The 14,388-nt window shown below is 49.5% G+C and overlaps 1 protein-coding gene across 2 annotated transcripts; it reads right to left on the reverse strand.

Moving 5' to 3' along the window:
* Positions 1-2,172: 2,172 nt before the first annotated feature.
* LOC132005374 (protein C19orf12 homolog) lies at positions 2,173-12,284 on the reverse strand. Of its 2 annotated transcripts, none has more exons than XM_059382431.1 (3): positions 11,915-12,284; positions 7,251-7,420; positions 2,173-3,767 (listed from the first exon to the last, which is right to left on the reverse strand). In XM_059382431.1, the coding sequence occupies exons 1-3, from the start codon at positions 11,950-11,952 to the stop codon at positions 3,484-3,486; spliced, it is 492 nt and encodes a 163-aa protein (XP_059238414.1). In that variant the 5' UTR covers positions 11,953-12,284; the 3' UTR covers positions 2,173-3,483. The 2 variants fall into 2 exon arrangements, with proteins under 2 accessions (XP_059238414.1, XP_059238415.1); XM_059382432.1 differs by lacking the exon at positions 11,915-12,284 and adding an exon at positions 11,531-11,813.
* Between the last annotated feature and the right edge of the window lie 2,104 nt (positions 12,285-14,388).

Consider the following 14,388-nt stretch of genomic DNA (forward strand, 5'->3'; position numbering starts at 1 on the left):
AAGTTCCAGCAAAGCAGATTCTAAAAGATCTATATGATCACACTCACTGTTCTTGCTGAGCTTATGTAAATAATTAGGCCAAGTTTGTTAAAACTGGACTTGTTTTTCAAATGAATTAGTCCTGATTTGGCTATCTCTGGAAATGAGGGTTATTTTAGAGAGAAAAATTATGTTTTAATAATACACCTTTATGGAGGTTAAATTCTAGATTTGATTGTCTTTAAATGTTTGTTTACCTAAGCTAGACAATTTGAGGTAAACTTCAGAGAAGTTTAACTTGTTTAGATGATCTTGCATTTGCCAGTCAGTCAACCCCAGATATAAAGAGGAAACTTAAGAAAATTGAAGGATTTAAAGGGAAGAATCTGATTAGGTTAATGGGAATAGTGAAAATAGCTGTGGAGGACTGAGTCATGCTTGTGGGTCAAGAGCTCTCTTACAGACATCTTACCGAGGTATGACCTAAGCTGAGAGCCCTCTACGAGACTGCCCCCCCCCCCCATCAATATTGGCCGGGTACCTGGGTATACATCCAGAGATACCAACACCAGACACTTCAACCATGCTGGAAGAGACCCTACATCGTGATCCTGACCACTCCCCCTGCTCTCAAGGTCGACGGGATTACTCCCTGAGTCCACTACACCTATGTCTGACCAGCTGACTCACATGCCATTCTCAAGGACTTTGTTCCAGAATGGAAAGGCCAACCAGACAAGGACAATCCCCTAAAGCTAAGACTGTGCCGTTCCCACTTACCCCCCTAATGTTGGTTATCAATAGATTAGTGTCTGTTGTCAGAGACTGTACTGTTGTCAGTATAGTTTGGCTCATGGTACTCAGACAGCAATACCAACCACTGGACTTTGTTACTGAGACCAGCCTGGACCCATCATTGGGTCCTTCTCTAGGTTCCTCTGAGAGGGGGAAATGTGGAGGCCAAGAAAAACAAGGCTGTACCCACCTCGAGTCTAGCCCTGACATAAGTACAGCCATCTTGACAAAGCAAAAGCTGGCACCTTGCACCCACTCTCGACCCGCTCCCCTCCCCTCGTTAGTATATGTGAACAAGTAGTTAACTTGTAGAAATCACAATCCTGCAAGACAGGAGTCCCCCTTGGTTTACAAATGTCCCAGTGCTAAATCTCACTAACAAGGACACTTGATAGGAGGAATATGACATTCCACCAGGAAACTCCCAACTGTCTTCATTTTAGTGCCTCATTAGAGAGGAAAACGGCCTTGGCTTGACAATAACCAGCCCTCCAATATCCTGACAGTCTTCTTTACCCTGATAGCCCTTCTGAATATCCCCTTTGTCCTCACCCACCGCCGAGTCCACCCCTACTCTGCCTTTAAAAACTCTGACTGTAATCTGGTTCAGGGTCCAAGTCCCTACTCCGCTTTGTCGGGTATACTTGGGCCCAAGCTTAAGCTTGTCAAATAAACCCTCGTGTGATTACATTGGTGTTGTCTCCTTGGTGGCCTCCTGAACATGAAAACTCGGGCATAACAATGGTTTCTTTTTATCATTACTGGGTCCCCTCACCAAGGCTTCCTCCTCAGCTGCCTCCTTGTCCTGCTGGCAGCCCCCTGCTGTTTCCTGCTTATCTTGCTGCCATGGCTAGGCCAACCACAGGGGGCCAGCCCACAGCCAGCCCTCTGCTCAAGCCGGGGCCACCTCACCCTCTGCTGGGAACCAGCAATGGGGGTCTGGGGGCTTTCAACCCCACCTGGGATAATGGCCAGAGGCAGATGAACCCGGCCTTATCACACCCACTAGCAAAGAAAAACTAATCAAACCAAGTTGTCTGTAATCACCCATCAAATCAATAATGTTCAAGACATTATCATCCTGGGGTGACTGGGGGGTGGCTCAGTTGGTTAACTGTTTGCCTTCAGCTTAGTTCATGATCTCAGGTCTTTGGATGGAGTCCCACATCAGGCTCACTGCTCAGCAGGGAGTCTTCTTCTCCCCCTGCCCCTCCCGCCAGCTCATGCTCACTCTCTCTTGCTCTCTCTCTTGCAGAAATAAATAAAATCTGTTACAAAAACATAAAAGACACTATCATCCCATTTCTTGGTGAGATGTGTACCCCCAGACTCTGTGGCAAGGAGAGCAAGTTGTCAATAGTGGCAACTTTGAATGAATTTTGACAGAATTTAACAAGCTTAAAAAATATTACATACTTTTTAATCCAGCAATTTCACCTTGAAGCATCTATCCCAAAGACTATTACAGACTACAGCACAAGCAGAATGTTAATACAACACTGTTCATCGTAGCAATGAAAACCACACCAGGGATAGGGCTAAATACGACAGAATATTATACACCCAGGAAACACAGTTTCAAGGAATTTAAACTTCATCACAAATGTTATTAAATGTTAATTGGTAAAAGCATTCAAACAGGTCTAAACAGGGAGAATGTATATATGCTGGAAAGACGCATACACAGCATTAAAATGTTTGTATGAAACATACCAAATGTGTTAAGGGTGATTTTCTGGGTGGTCAAATTTGTCATGTTGTTACTATCCTTTTCTGGATAGATTGTTCTAAACTTTCACCAATAAACATTATTGACAAATAAAAGGAAATGAATGGTTTTCAAGGACTATGTAAAAACTGAGTTAAGAAATGCCCAAGAAATCGGTACAGGGGCTGCCTCTGGGGAGGGCCTGGGGCAGAGTTCATGCCAGAGGAAGTCCTGATTTCCTTTTGCACCATCTGGAGTCTTCAAAGTACCAGGCTGGTATCACCTATTCAAAATTTTTTAAAAATGAAGATTTTTGCCAAGAAAACAGAAGTAAGAATACTAAAATCAGAGAAGCCAAGAGGCAAGCCTGAGGGGAAAGCCCAGAAAGTGCTCTTACCTCCTAGGGGAGATAAGACTTGAGGTCTGGCCTGTCCTCTCAGGGCCAGTGCCCTTCACAGTCACCCCAGGACTCAGCTAGTCCACACTGACTTCGCTCAGCAAGATCTGCTCCATCTGACCCAAAACTACCCAGAAGTTGGGTCAGGATTTTTCCCAGAAATGAAGGCAGTGTGGCCAAGGGAGGGGCTTCAGCAGACATAGGGGCTAGAACTCTGGGTAGGACCCTGTGTCCCCTGGGTCTGGGACAGTAGGGCCCAATACAGGAGCAATGAATGGGAGAGACTTTCCCCAACTCCACATTCACCTCTATGAGTTAGGAGAACCATCTACCATGGGGTTTTTTTGTTCTGTTTTGTTTCATTTTGTTTGTTTGTTTTTAAGCTTTTATTTATTTATTTGACAGAGATCACAAGTAGGCAGAGAGTCAGGCAGAGAGAGAGGGGAAAGCAGGCTCCCTGCCAGGCAGAGAGCCCAATGTGGGGCTCAATTCCAGGACCCTAAGATCATGACCTGAGCCGAAGGCAGAAGCTTAATCCACTGAGCCACCCAGACACCCCCAAGGAGAACTGTCTAAGTGGCCCACCGTCCTGTGGGTCAAAGAATCATCTAAGTGGCCTCCTCATCCCAGGAGGAGGTCTGTAGTCAATGTACAGGCCTTTGAGGAACTCTTTCACCATGGCCAGCAGCTGCTGCTTCAGGGGCTCGCTGCCCATGACCAGTGTGGTCAGCTGCACAGCATCCATCCAGTCCAGGTGCCCGAGGATGGCCATGGCTTCATTAAAGAGCTTTTGCTGCTCAGCGGGCGGCAGCTCCTTTATGATCTGAGGAATTGGCTCAAACCGTCCGCTTGTCATCCATGCACTGTAGAGTCCCCCGACAGCCCCCCCTAAAAAAACAAGGAAGGTTCAGTTAGTTGGTCCTTATTCGTAAATGGTGGCCTCAGGCTCTTGCTGGGAGCATGTCCACCGCCGTGACGAGTGAGCACATTCACACATGGGCGGGAACAGGCTTGGCTTCGTGTCCGCTCCACCCCACAGTGTGGGGGACAAAGGTTTCTGGGGTCATCAGTCCATTTGGCTCAGATAACTGACATCCAGACTTGCCCTTCCCTAAGCTCTAGACTCACAGATGCAGCACAAAGCATCTCCCACCTCACAGCTCTGAGAACTGAAATCTCCAGGGTCTGCAGGTTTCCTGCTTCCCACGAAACTCTCTCATCTTAAAGGACAGAGCTGAGAAGCCAGTGCATTTTCAAGGAGAATCATCTCAGTGGTGAGGTTGAGTTTTCCCCATAATATGCTCTTTGCCCCTGAACTTTGGAAATTTCCAGTGAAATCCTGGGACTAAAGGATCCTGGGGACACAGAAGGAGACCTTTCCTCAGAAAGCACCTGTTTTTCACGCCAGCCCTCAAGAGTTATATGATGATAACTATCGAATATAACTCATTCAATTATTTCTCTTCCTGTGACCCCGAAAAGGCATAGCCATTATTTTTAAAGGTAAATTTATGATCAAATTTCAGATGCACAATGTTGGGACTTGAAGCCCTCATGTCAAGGGAAAGTTCTATCTGATCAGGTGGGGGCAGGTCTGCTAAGGAAGGCGCCCTGGGGCAGGGGTCCCCAACTCAGGTGCCCTCCAGGGACAGGCAGGTAGCTGAGAGGAGTGAAGAGGACTGAGTGAGCCTGTGGGTGATGAAGAACAGGATCGTGTCTAAGGGGTGGGGGCTACCCCTCGCCAGCCCACTGCTACCACACAGAATCCCACATGTGTATCCTGGAAAAAGTTCCATGATTATTAAATAGCAGTCATCAGATATTAATAGATACAGCCCAGCTGTACTTAGCGACTCACTCTGAAAGAGCAGAGCATGGAAAGGGGAGACACTGAATCCACAGTGGACAAACAAGCAAACACAACCTTAACCAGTCGATCAAGGTGGACACAGTCCAGGAGGCTGTCGGTGTCACATGTCCCTGAAATGAAACAGGCATTCCGCTGCTTTGGGTCGGCATTATACAAATAACTGCCCAGGACTCCTCACCAGTACCCAGGCCATGAAAGCAGCAAAGTCCGAGCAACTGTCACAGAGCTGGGGAGACGGAGTAAGGAGACATGAGGATTAAATGCTCTGTGATCCCTTGAGATGGATTCTGGGACAGGAAAGGATCGTAATGCAAAAACGGGCAAAGTACAAAGAAAGTCTGGAGACCAGTTAGTACGGACACGTCAGTGTTGGTTTCTTATTTTTCACAAATGCACTGTGGTGGTAATGTTACAGGAACTGGGTGAGGGATATGTGGGCGTTCTCTGCACAATCTCACCAACGTGTCTGTAATTCTACTACTGCTGCAGAATTAGAGGTTTATCTGAGAGAATATAGCCCAGGCCGGAGAGAACCCAGTTGTGGGCTGGACCCCGCCAGCAGGCAGTAAAAGCTGCACCCTCTCAGGAAGCCAAGTGTGGAGGCATCTGGAGGCACACAGTTCCCCTGGGGCTGAGCCCAGGCCAGCATCAGGCCCAAGAGAATGAGCACTGCCCCTAGTCAGCCTTCCCCTCTGCTCCAAAAGAAGGGAGGATTTGGGGAAGGGAAACCAGTCATTTACAGGTTTTACTGAATTTTAGCCCATGACACCCATGAAGAGCTCAGAGCTGACAAACATTTCAATCAACTGCACTAAACCTTTTTGAGAATGTCAATATTTGATTTAAAGCAGCACTTCATGCAAACAATCACCAGGAATATCGACCAGCAAATTACTAACTCTTTGGACAAGAGAAAATTCCTTGGTTTTCTGGGTAAAATGATGCTCCGCCCACGACTAGTGGCTTCAAGGAGCAAATCCCCGGGTTCCCCTGGCAGACGTCCTGTTCTCTACCAGCTCTGACAGAATCTGAATAAGATATGTGCTCCCACTATGGCATCTGGGAACAGCTCTAGGACAAATGAGCCCATCAAGCCCTCCCCTGAGCACTTTAGATGGGGGGACAGGGACAGAGATAAAGAATGTCACTGAGGAAGGAGGCCATGGCCACGTCTCCTCCCCGACTGGCTGCTCCTTAGATGGCGAGAGGCTGAGGTTACAACTCCCTAATTCACAGATGGGAAAGGGAAATGTATAGTGGAAGGTCTGGGGTCACCCACACACTGATTTACTCCCCAGTGTGAGCTCTGCATCATGAAATGTCCTTGAACACCAATCCTGCCACAGAAAGGCAGAACAGGGCAGGAAGTCATGCCGGGAGCTGGAAACAGAAGCAGACAGGCAGTCACCTCTCCAGCCAGTGTTCATGGGAGGACTGCAGCAGTGCTGTGAGCTCTCCCATGTCCCCAGCACAGGCTGCCCAGCACAGAGCAGGCATTCAGTGAGGTATCTGCTAAGCCCAGTGCAGTAGACCATGCATTTGTCAACCCCTATGCTGCAGGGTCCATCTGAGGGAATTCACAGGAGGTGTAATCCCGCCCCTCCTCACATCAGACCCACACAGCAGCCCGCTCTCTGGTGCCACCTGGCCCAAGGGGGAGACCACACCAGAATCCTCCCTACTCCTAAGACGTAGGAAGCAACCCCATCCCAGCTCCAAGAAATGATGTGAAAATCAGCCAAACCCTCATTCATAGCCAAAAACTGTCTCTCAAGTTGAAGCAGGTGGCAAAAGCGGGGGACAGGATAGTTTGTTGCTTTTGCTGCATTAGACTGTTGGTTTCAGAATGGGGTGGTCTCCCTGAACGAGCTCATGTAACATGACCAGACAGCATCTGCTCCTAGGAGGTGCTCAGTAAATTCCAGCTTCCTCCCTGCTTCCCTTCTGCAGTGACATGTAATGGTGACAGGGGAAGGAGAGCATCCAAGGGACCCAGGACACCCTTATATCGTCAGAGGTCCAGACACATCCCTGAGGGGAGAGGTGCCCTCCAGGTCTGCATGAGTCATATGTCATTTGCAAGAATGCCCTGCGTGTCTGAGACCATCACACTCAGAAGCTGTGTTTTCAATGGGATGAATTAAGCCCACAAAGACCATGTCACAGAAGCCACCTCAACTCGACAAACATCTTTCACAGGACAGGGATTTCTATGTGGTCTCTGTGGTTTCTTTCTTTCTCTCTCTCTTTATTTATTATTTGACAGAGGGAAACACAGGGAGAAAAGGAACACAAGCAGGGGCAGAGAGACAGGGATAAGCAGGCTTCCCGCTGAGCAGAGAGCCTGAGGTGCGGCTGGATCCCAGGACATTAGGATCATGGCCTGAGCCGAAGGCAGATGCTTAACAACTGAGCCACCCAGGTGCCCCATCTTTGTGGTTTCAAGGACTTTTTCACAACACCCCCTCGGCTGGCTGCCCCTTCAGGAAGATTACACGTACCAACAGCTAGTCCGAGCGGACCCCCGAGCAGACCACTGATGAAGACCACACCTCCTGTGATCAGGGCGCTTTCCATAGAGTACCTGACAGCCACCTTCATCTTCTGATTCTCAGAGATGGAGCACAGCAGCTTCATGATGTCTTTCATCAAGCAGGGTTTCTTGGCGAGCCTCGAAGGAAGCATTTCAAAGGGAAACTCTTAATGAGTATCAGAGTATGTGCACCCAAATGTCACTCTTGCTAAAGTTTGGAGGACAGCCTCATGCAAAGAACAGGAGCTCTGCTGTATGCGGAACCGACAGCACCCAGCAACGTGATGGGTTCCTTGTCACAGAGGAAGTCGGGGAGCTGCTAGTTAATAAGCACACAGAACCCGCAGAATGCACGAGAGGTCTTCCTTGCATAACTTCTCATTCATGACAGATTACGGAACAGGCCCAGCCACAAGCTGCATCTGTTCATCACAAGTGAGGCAAGCGTGTCCTCTCTCTTTTCTGCAGCCTTCCTGCTGGCTCAGGCAGCCCCAGTGCACAGAGCCTGGCAGAGGGCAGAATGTCCCAGCCTCGAGTCTTCTGTCGTGTGACAGGGCAATGGAGCTCATGCCAAGCGTGAGAAGGGGAAAGTACTGGGCTCCATGAGAACACTGGCCTGTGCCCACACCTGTCTGCCCCGTGACCCTGAACAGACTCCTCACCTGTAAAGGGAGCTAAACCGCCTACAAGCTGGATTCTGGAAAGGTCTGAGGGGAATGGATGCAAAGTTCCTGGTATGAGTCTGGAACACGCAGCCCTGAGACTTGATGGCTCTAAATAAATGTTCTGTTACTGATACCACTGGCTTTTCTTTCTTTCTTTCTTTCTTTCTTTCCTCCTACCTTCCTTCCTTCCTTCTTCCTTCCTTTTTTCCTTCCTTTCTTCCTTTCTTTCTTTTTCGTTCTTTCTAAGATTTATTTACTTATTTATTTGACAGGCAGAGATCATAAGTAGGCAGAGAGGCAGGCAGTCGGGGTGGGAGCAGGCTCCCTGCTGAGCAGAGAGCCTGATACGGGACTCCATCCCAGGACCCTGAGATCATGACCCGAGTGGAAGGCAGAGGATTTAACCGATTGAGCCACCCAGGCACCCCCATCCACTGGCTTTTCTGTAAGCAAATGCTCCTAATGCCCTTCCAGTTCTACACGGGGGATAGTAAAGGCAGGGACAGGACGGCACTAAGGATGACCAGTAAAGTGAGACAACCAGAGAATAAAATAAACCAAAGTAGTTGAGGGATTTGCATGTCTTTGGATAGACAGACAGACCTTTGGAACAATGACCTTAGAACAATTCTTGCGGTCAGTAAACTGTTGGCCACAATGATGGGAAACTGGTAGGCACACAGGTCAAGGGCAGGGTAGGCTCTGCCTCAGCGTCAGTGGGCATAGAGAGCCACAACACTGACGGGCCACCTGACAGGACCCAGAAGTAAAATCAAAGTGGCCATGAGCTGGTGCTTCTCCTTTTGGCTTCAGCTGGACCCAAGGCTAGAAGGGCACTTCCTTTCCTTCACTCCCCTTTTCATGCAAGCAGTGCCTATAGGAACTTGACACAGTTTGGGGCAGACTCTGTTGCTCAAGAACTCTTGGTTACATCTCCTTTTAACACAAGGAAAATCCAGAACCAGACACTCATGTAGAATCATCCTCTCAATCCTGGGAGAGAATTTTGAGTCCCAAGAACAACTTTCTGGGTCTGCTGGTCTACAGTCAGGGTTCAGAACCTCTCTGCCATTCCAGAAGAGACAGTTAATGTCCTGGGCTCTGGCCCCTGCCATGTTCTGAGTCAGTGATTCTCCACAAGCGCACCCCACTTTGGACAGCAAGACTGTAAGAGACCATGACCCTGACATCTGACATCAGCTACTTAGTCCTCGAGTTCAGAAAGTGCAAACAAGCACCCCCCAAAGTGTCTTTTTGACCAAGTGGGGTATAGAAGCAATGGAGGGGCCGGCCCTGCAGGGGTGCTCAAGGGACTGGAGAAGAAGTCAGGAGTGCCTGTCCCCGCTCTGGCACCATGTGCCCTGGACCTGCCAGCACACCTCCGAGCTTCCTGCACCTTTGCTCACTACTGCAACCCCTTGTAGACAGAGTCCATGCCGCCTCCTCCACCCTGGAAGACAGCCCACGTGAGGGTCATGACTTGTCCACACACGAAGGTCACAATAATAAAATAGCATTATAACAGCAAAGGGACTGCCCATGGCAGAAGTCACTGAGAAATGAGGGGATGGAAGCTGTGACTTGACTTACCCAATAGCCATGGTGCTGTAAAGCTATGCAAATGAGTTTTATTTCAAATATTGATAACCAAGGGAATGAATATCATGGTAAAACCTTTTAAAAGCTGACCATCCTCCTGTAAAACAGCTAATCATCATATAGTTTATATCCAGGTTATATCCAGCTTTCTATTTGTCATTATGCTGAAAAAGGGGAGATGGAGTTCGGACTTGGGAAGGCCCCTCTGGGGGAAGGCAGTGAGCTTCCCGTTTCCAGGTGGGCGAAGACCCCAGGAATGGTTTGCAAGGTTGGCTTCCTGGCCAGGGCACTCTGTCCAAACACCACTCCTAAAACAGGGTTTCTGCACATTAATGGACCTGCACTCCAGAAACACTTTCTGCACAGCAAGAAAATGAGTGGATAGGAGGCAGGAAACAGCCACTTCGTATTCTGTAGTCCATCTAAAAACCTAGATTCCCACTTGCTCTGAATGTCTTCATACAAACGCACAGGGCCTAATAAGGCTTCATCATGCAAAGACTTACTCCCAACCTCCACCAGCCCAAGGCAAGAGCCCAGGGCTCTGCAGACCTGGAGGGCCAGCAGGTGTCCTGGCGTGTGGAAAGGCACAAGAGGATGTGGCTCACCTCTGGCTGAGTTCAACAGCTTCACACCACAGCAAGACGTGGCACTGTGGCTGCCTCAATGCAAGACAGAGCTGGTTTAATTTCTGTGTGAGAATCATTTTAGACTTTAGAGCATCAATAGACTGTTGTGGAAGAAAGATTTGTCACCCCATCTCCTGAGTCCTTGCTGGAAAGCCCAGCCTCCTGACTTCTCGGGGACTGCCAGATTGAGGAAGAAAGCCAGTCCTGCTTCCCCTCCCACTCCAACCTTGCCTTTGTCCGTGAGCAGCAAGGAAACCAGTAAGGAAGGAGGAGGGAGGAAGAGTACTCTGATGGGGACAAACCTCAGAGGGTGGGAATGGGGTCTCCCCTCCCCATTTCACACCTATTTCAGAATCAGATTTGTCCACAACACGGGCTCTGGTCACAGAAAGCCCATCTGCCAGCCACAGGGAAGGCAAATGCCTACTCCCAACTGGGGAGCCCTTTACCAAGCCAACTTGAAGCCCTGGTTTCTTGCAAGTACCAGGCTGGTCTGCTGGTGACAGCAAGGTTCTGGGGAAGAGGGAGATGAGCCCATCCCTGGGACTGCAGCCTGGCTTTTTGAGATGGACCAGATTGTGAGAGAGCAGGGAGAGGAAGGCTTCAGAGCTAATAGAGACCCACATGCACTGTGTTTAAATATATATATATATATATATATATATATATATTGGAAAAGCAGAGCCTCTTAAGGAGTCAGAGTGATCTTGCTCACCTGCCATCCTCAGTACTTTCTACTTCTCTTTTGGAATTTATGAAACTCCTCTGTGTGGCCTGACTCTTGCAAGCCTTGTGTCCCCCACCTCTGCAGGCCGTGTGCAAAGGTCGCATGTGGACCCTACCAGCACTGTCGGATTAGCCCCCAGACTTTTTAATGACTGAAGTGTTGCCAGTATTTAAAAATAAGATTTCACATCCATCTGATTCCTGATTTCTCTCGAAAAATCAAAAGAGCAAGTCCCCTGGACCACCTTCCCTTAGCCAAAGAGGAGGTCCTGCCTTCTGTCTTCCATAGGCCCTGGCAGGGCGACCTTACCTGACCAGGGACCCATAAGTAGGTCATCTGCAACCTCTCAAAGTCCCCCGCTTCCTCTTTTAAAGGCTAAAGAAGCCACCAGTCCCCACCGTAGGAATTTTCCCCTTGGAGATCTCTGACATCCACTCCTGATCATCTCTGAACTTTCCCCGCAGGGTGAGGCCAGGGGTGCTGCCTCACGGGGTATCCTAGGACAGTTCCAGATCTGTAACACCTGCCGCCCCACCCACGCACCTGGGACGCAGAGGAGGGTGACGCGCACCCCAGGTTACTGAGGAGGGCAGGGAGAGGCGGGTAACTGGGGTGCTCAAACACGTACCGGAGTCCAGGTCCCTGAGACCAGCTGCTTGGGTTGTAACCCCAGCTGGGCTGCTTCAGCTTATTTCTGGCGTGAGGTCAGCCTCTCCATGCCTCGGTGTCTTTACGTGGCAAATGAATACTTCAGCGACGTGGACTCGGCTCCCCAGCCGGCAGACCCCCCAGGCACCGCGCCCCAGCGCCCCGCCTCACCAGAGCCACGGGGACACTGAAACCTTCACCTGTTGGGATGCGGCCCCGGACGGACGCCAGAGAGGCCTGAGCCCGCTCTTCCCCGGACCCCGCCCCGCCCCGGGTCTCCTCTCCGCCGGGCCTCCCAGAGCGCAGGCTCCGCCCCGCTGCCTTCAGCTTCGCCCGCGCGGGAGGCCTTCAAGTCGCCACTCACCACTTGGCCCCCACGGCCACAGCCGGTATCCCCGCCATCGCCGCCACCCCCTGCGGTGATACCCTCAGGGCCGCTGCTGCCACGTCCTGCTGCGCGGGCTTCCGCTGCCTGGCCGGCTCTCGCCTTGGCAGGGTCTGACGCCGAGGACTCTCGCGGAGCTTCTGCTCGACGTCGGAGTCTAGGCCTGGCGCTGGAGTCTGGACAGAAGTCCCCGTGGCGCTCAGGCAGCGCTCCTGCACGTGCACCGCCAGCCCTCTACCGCAGCCCGCACTTCTTTTAGCTGGCCTTCCCTTGCGCTTTCCTCAGTTCCCCGGAGAGGCCTCTCTCTCTCTTTGCCCCTTGATTCAGGATCTCTGACTCTTAGGTCTGCGGAAGCTCCTCCTTCCCTCAGTGGGCGTGGTAGGCAGCCCAGCAAACTGGGGAAATCCCTGGTGCAAACTTAATGTGTCCTGAATGTATGGGCCCAATCCCATATAAACTGGCATAAGGTGCCCGCACCAGGTGCCCCTGGGTCAGTGGTTTGAAAGGCTGTGTGCTGGCTTTACTCCTCGGGTTCCAAGGAAAGGGGGAGGCCCAGCTTCCAGGACAAAGCTGAGGTTGGGGAACTTCTTGGGAGGGGGCAGATGTGGGGATGAGGCAGGGAATATTTTAGAGGGAGTGTGGAGAAGATTCCCTGCACTCCCACCCCACCCCGACACACACGCGCACACACTAACACTCAGGGGCTGGCCTGGAACCATCTCAGATCTGAAAAAGGCTCTGGGGGCTTTCCATGGAGTGTCAGGGTCCAGGATCTAACCCAGGTCCAGCTGGCTCAAAGCCCTCACTGTAACCCGCACTGGTCCTGGCTTTCCTGGATGCTGTGCGCACCCAGAGGATGGGCCTCTTTCAACTGCCAGAGTCTTCTTTTTGTTTTCTTCTTTGCCTTTTTTGGAAGGGAAAGTACTTTGAGAGTATATATGCACCACACACACACACCATATATTTGTACATATATGGTGTATATATGTATATATATATATATATATACAACAGTATATACATGCCCTAGTAGGGGTTTTTTTTAAAGATATGTTTGCTGACTTACAAAAAGCTGTACATATTTAATATATACAACTTGACGATGATGTGGGAAAAAAAGGCAGGAGAAAAAGTAATAAATATCATTACTACCTACAGCCCAGGCAGGCAGAGTGACTTTCCTCTAGAAAAGGAATGTCAGCACTTCGCTAAGGGCAAAAAGCACTCTTAGCTCAACCCCAGGACCCTGTAAGTCTATTTTAACATACAAAAATTTCTTGGGAAACTTTCTTTATCTCTAATCCCCAAAATATATGTTGTTAATCATCCCCCAAGCATATGGTCCCCCATACCCATCTGAAGGGACTCATGACAGAGTTTTTACTAAATTGTAATAGATGACAGTTCCTCACAATAGCTAGCCCCCTCAGGATCATGGACACCTTGTTTCTTTATTACTTGGGAGGCTTACACTAATTCCCTCCCAACTTGAAAGTATATAATGAGCCACTTCTCACCACCTTAGTGCAGCTCCCTCTGCTCTCAAGTCCTGTCCCCATGCTTTAATAAAACCACCTTCCTGCACCAAAGATGTCTCAAGAATTCTTTCTTGGCCATTAGCTTCCAACCCTTTTAGCTGGGTCCTACATCGATGAGTTTGGAGATAAGTATATACCTGTGAGACCATCAACACAATCTACACTATAATCATCTCCATCACTCCAGAAATTTCTTCTGCCCTCTTTATTATCATTATCACTTGTGTGTGTTTTATTATCATTATCACTTGTGTGTGTGTGTGCATGCACACTTAACATAAGAGTTACCCTCTTTAATATGCATTTAGTATACAACAGTATTAGCTATAGCCGTGTGCTGTGTAGATAAGCACTTACTTATCTTCCAGAACTGAAACTTTATACTCTTTAACTATCATCATTTTGTTTATTCCCTTTCCCTCCTGTCCTCATTGTGAGAAAGGGGCACAAGTATTAACAAGGGTTCCCTGGGCACAGTGAATCACCTCATCCATTTCCAAATAGGAGCTTTTGCTTGAGTTTGGGTGACAACCATCTCCAACTCAAGCCTGGGGGAGATTTTCCCATTTCTCTGCGGGCAGCTCCCTCTGGAGGCTCATTAAATAATTAGGCTGCTGACGTCCCCAGAGGTGGGAAGGGGAGCACTGGTAGACAGGAAGATGCTAGAAGGGAGAGAAACTGCAAAGTCAGGGCCCTCCAGAGAAGTTGAGCTGTAAGAAGTCCAGCAAACATTGCACCTGTCGACAAACTGGGACCTTCATTCTGACATGAATGATGTCATAAAATGGAAACAGACACCAAAGCCCATGGATGTAACACATGATACCACAGTCTCCTAGTGACAGCCAGGCCTCCTGCAGCGTGGTCCTATGAATGACAGGTGCACAGTGGGGTCCCCATCATAGTGACTGCGCA

The sequence above is a fragment of the Mustela nigripes genome, chromosome 17 (assembly GCF_022355385.1).
Source record: "Mustela nigripes isolate SB6536 chromosome 17, MUSNIG.SB6536, whole genome shotgun sequence".
NCBI lineage: Eukaryota > Metazoa > Chordata > Mammalia > Carnivora > Mustelidae > Mustela > Mustela nigripes.